Genomic DNA, 2085 nt, shown 5'->3' with positions numbered 1-2085 from the left:
ATATATATATATATATTTATATATACACACACACACACACACACACACACGAATACAGAGCTTCCTTTTGTGTTTGTGTCAGTCAAAGCTGTTCACAATTACCTTTTGGCTTTGCTCCACAACAAGAAAACAAAAACAAAAAGACATGATATGAGCTATGATCTTCAAGCAACCACAGCTGGCATGCTAAAGGGGACCAAACTTTTGATTGATACCGACCATATTGCCTCAGTTAGGCCTTTGTAATGTCAGGGGAAAGATGGGGAAACAAAAAAAGCTCAGGACTAGAAAAGCTTCTGGCATGATATCAAAGGGGTAGCTTTATAAGAGTAGAATTCACTGTCCGTCAATAATGTGACTTTAGATGCTGCGTGTTCGTCGTAATTACTTCCACAGCTTGTATACTGGTTCTACTCCAGTGAGTCTGGTTCAAGTTTCATTTCAATCCAATACAAATTGGAAACGTTTCAAGGATGGTCAAAGATATTGTGTTAAGTTTGCATAGCCCACGTTGATAAACGGTCTTCAAGAAGAGTTGGGCAAATTGGGATTTAAGTTCAATGACCACAAATTGCTCACTGCAACACAATATAATGTGTGATTTATTGAGTGCGACATTAGCTGTTTCTATGAGAGAATGCTGAGTAGATTACTGTGTTGTGGTAAAATTGCCCACATCAAGCACCGAGTTATGATTGTTGTTGAAATGGAGTTACACAACAAGTCGAAGACCAATCTCGTACTGTCACAAAGTATCACAGATTAATTTACAGATCTTATTGTTTTAATTGCCAGTTAATATATTCGTTATCTTTTTGATTAAACCATCAATCATTTAGGATACAAAATGTTATATTAATGAGCCCAGATCATCTATGTATTTTATGTTATGTACGTTTATCTATTTATTTCACTCCTTTTTCTCATTACATTTGTGCATTACTGTTAGATAACTTTGTCACTTACTTATACACACAATCATTTTTATATTTATAAAGTGCTATTTTTTATTTATCTTATACCATCTTATCTTACATCTTATTGTCATTTTATCTTATTGTTGTCACTTCATCATCTTATTCTTTAATATGACTAGTGCTCTTATTAGGGTGTCTAGTGCTTTTAATTGCAGAGCTGACCTGTTCTCTGGTCAAATATATTTCCCTGTGTTAACCTACATATGACGAATAAAACTTGAAACAAAAAAACAACAAAAAAAACAGTCTGAGCATTTCTTTAGATCTGTTTCTAGCCAATTAATCATATCAATATTGTTCCTTGGTTTGATTACAGTTGACTAAGTTACTGCGATTAACAAATTGATAAACAAGCTCAAGGACGAATCAAGACTCACCAATTTGTTTTCGGTACTGATCAACTGGTAATCCGGTCGATATGGCATCCTTCTTCCCCATTCTACTTCCTCAGCCTGACAAGAAATGAGGGGAAAAAACACCTGAGTGAGAGAATTTTACAGCTGGGTCTCGATGTAACACCTAATCATTTAGCTTAATTAAATAAATTTAGCTCCATTCCTGCTACTGTAGCCAAAATAACTTTTGAAATCTGCAGGAAGGATTCAAGTTAATACACAATCATATATAGGGAAGAGTAGTCAGTTTTGATCAGGCAGATGGTTTATCCTTCACATACAACTGTGAGACATAATTAAATTAATTCTCACCACATTCCATGTGTGTTTCATTCACAAGGTGCACACTTCCTATCCGTCTCATTTAGTCTAACAATTTTCGTTCACACCATGAGCTCTCTTTGATTACCCTGACAGCTCACAGGGAAGTCATAAAAAAAGAAGCTTGGAGTGATCAGTGTTTTCCACACATAGACTAATTTGCTCACGAAAGGTTAAAGCAAACCCATTTTAACGGTGTCAATTTTTTTTAATCGCAAGATTAACTTCCTTTTTGGCCTCGCAAATTTTTTTTTAGTAACTACAACAACAAACCAGATCTAGCTAGGCCAGATACAAAACGCAAGATGCCGAAATGGATGCCAATAAGATTCTGATTGGAAAATTTACTTCTTCTTTTTTTTAAAGTTGCCAAATAGTTCCATTGACAAGAC

The 2085-nt window shown here is 35.1% G+C and overlaps 1 protein-coding gene across 1 annotated transcript in view; it reads right to left on the bottom strand.

Annotated features, from left to right (window-relative positions):
* Positions 1–2085, bottom strand: part of triqk (triple QxxK/R motif containing) — a 23717-nt gene that overhangs the window by 14641 nt on the left and 6991 nt on the right. The window contains exon 3 of the mRNA XM_032535736.1: positions 1355–1429. Within this exon, the coding sequence (XP_032391627.1) occupies positions 1355–1415 (61 nt within the window). The 5' untranslated portion in view covers positions 1416–1429. The remainder of the gene's footprint in view (positions 1–1354; positions 1430–2085) is intronic.

The sequence above is a fragment of the Etheostoma spectabile genome, chromosome 14 (genome assembly GCF_008692095.1).
Source record: "Etheostoma spectabile isolate EspeVRDwgs_2016 chromosome 14, UIUC_Espe_1.0, whole genome shotgun sequence".
Lineage (NCBI taxonomy): Eukaryota > Metazoa > Chordata > Actinopteri > Perciformes > Percidae > Etheostoma > Etheostoma spectabile.
The sequence above is the reverse complement of the archived record's forward strand: the minus strand, read 5'-3'. Positions and strand labels throughout refer to the sequence as shown.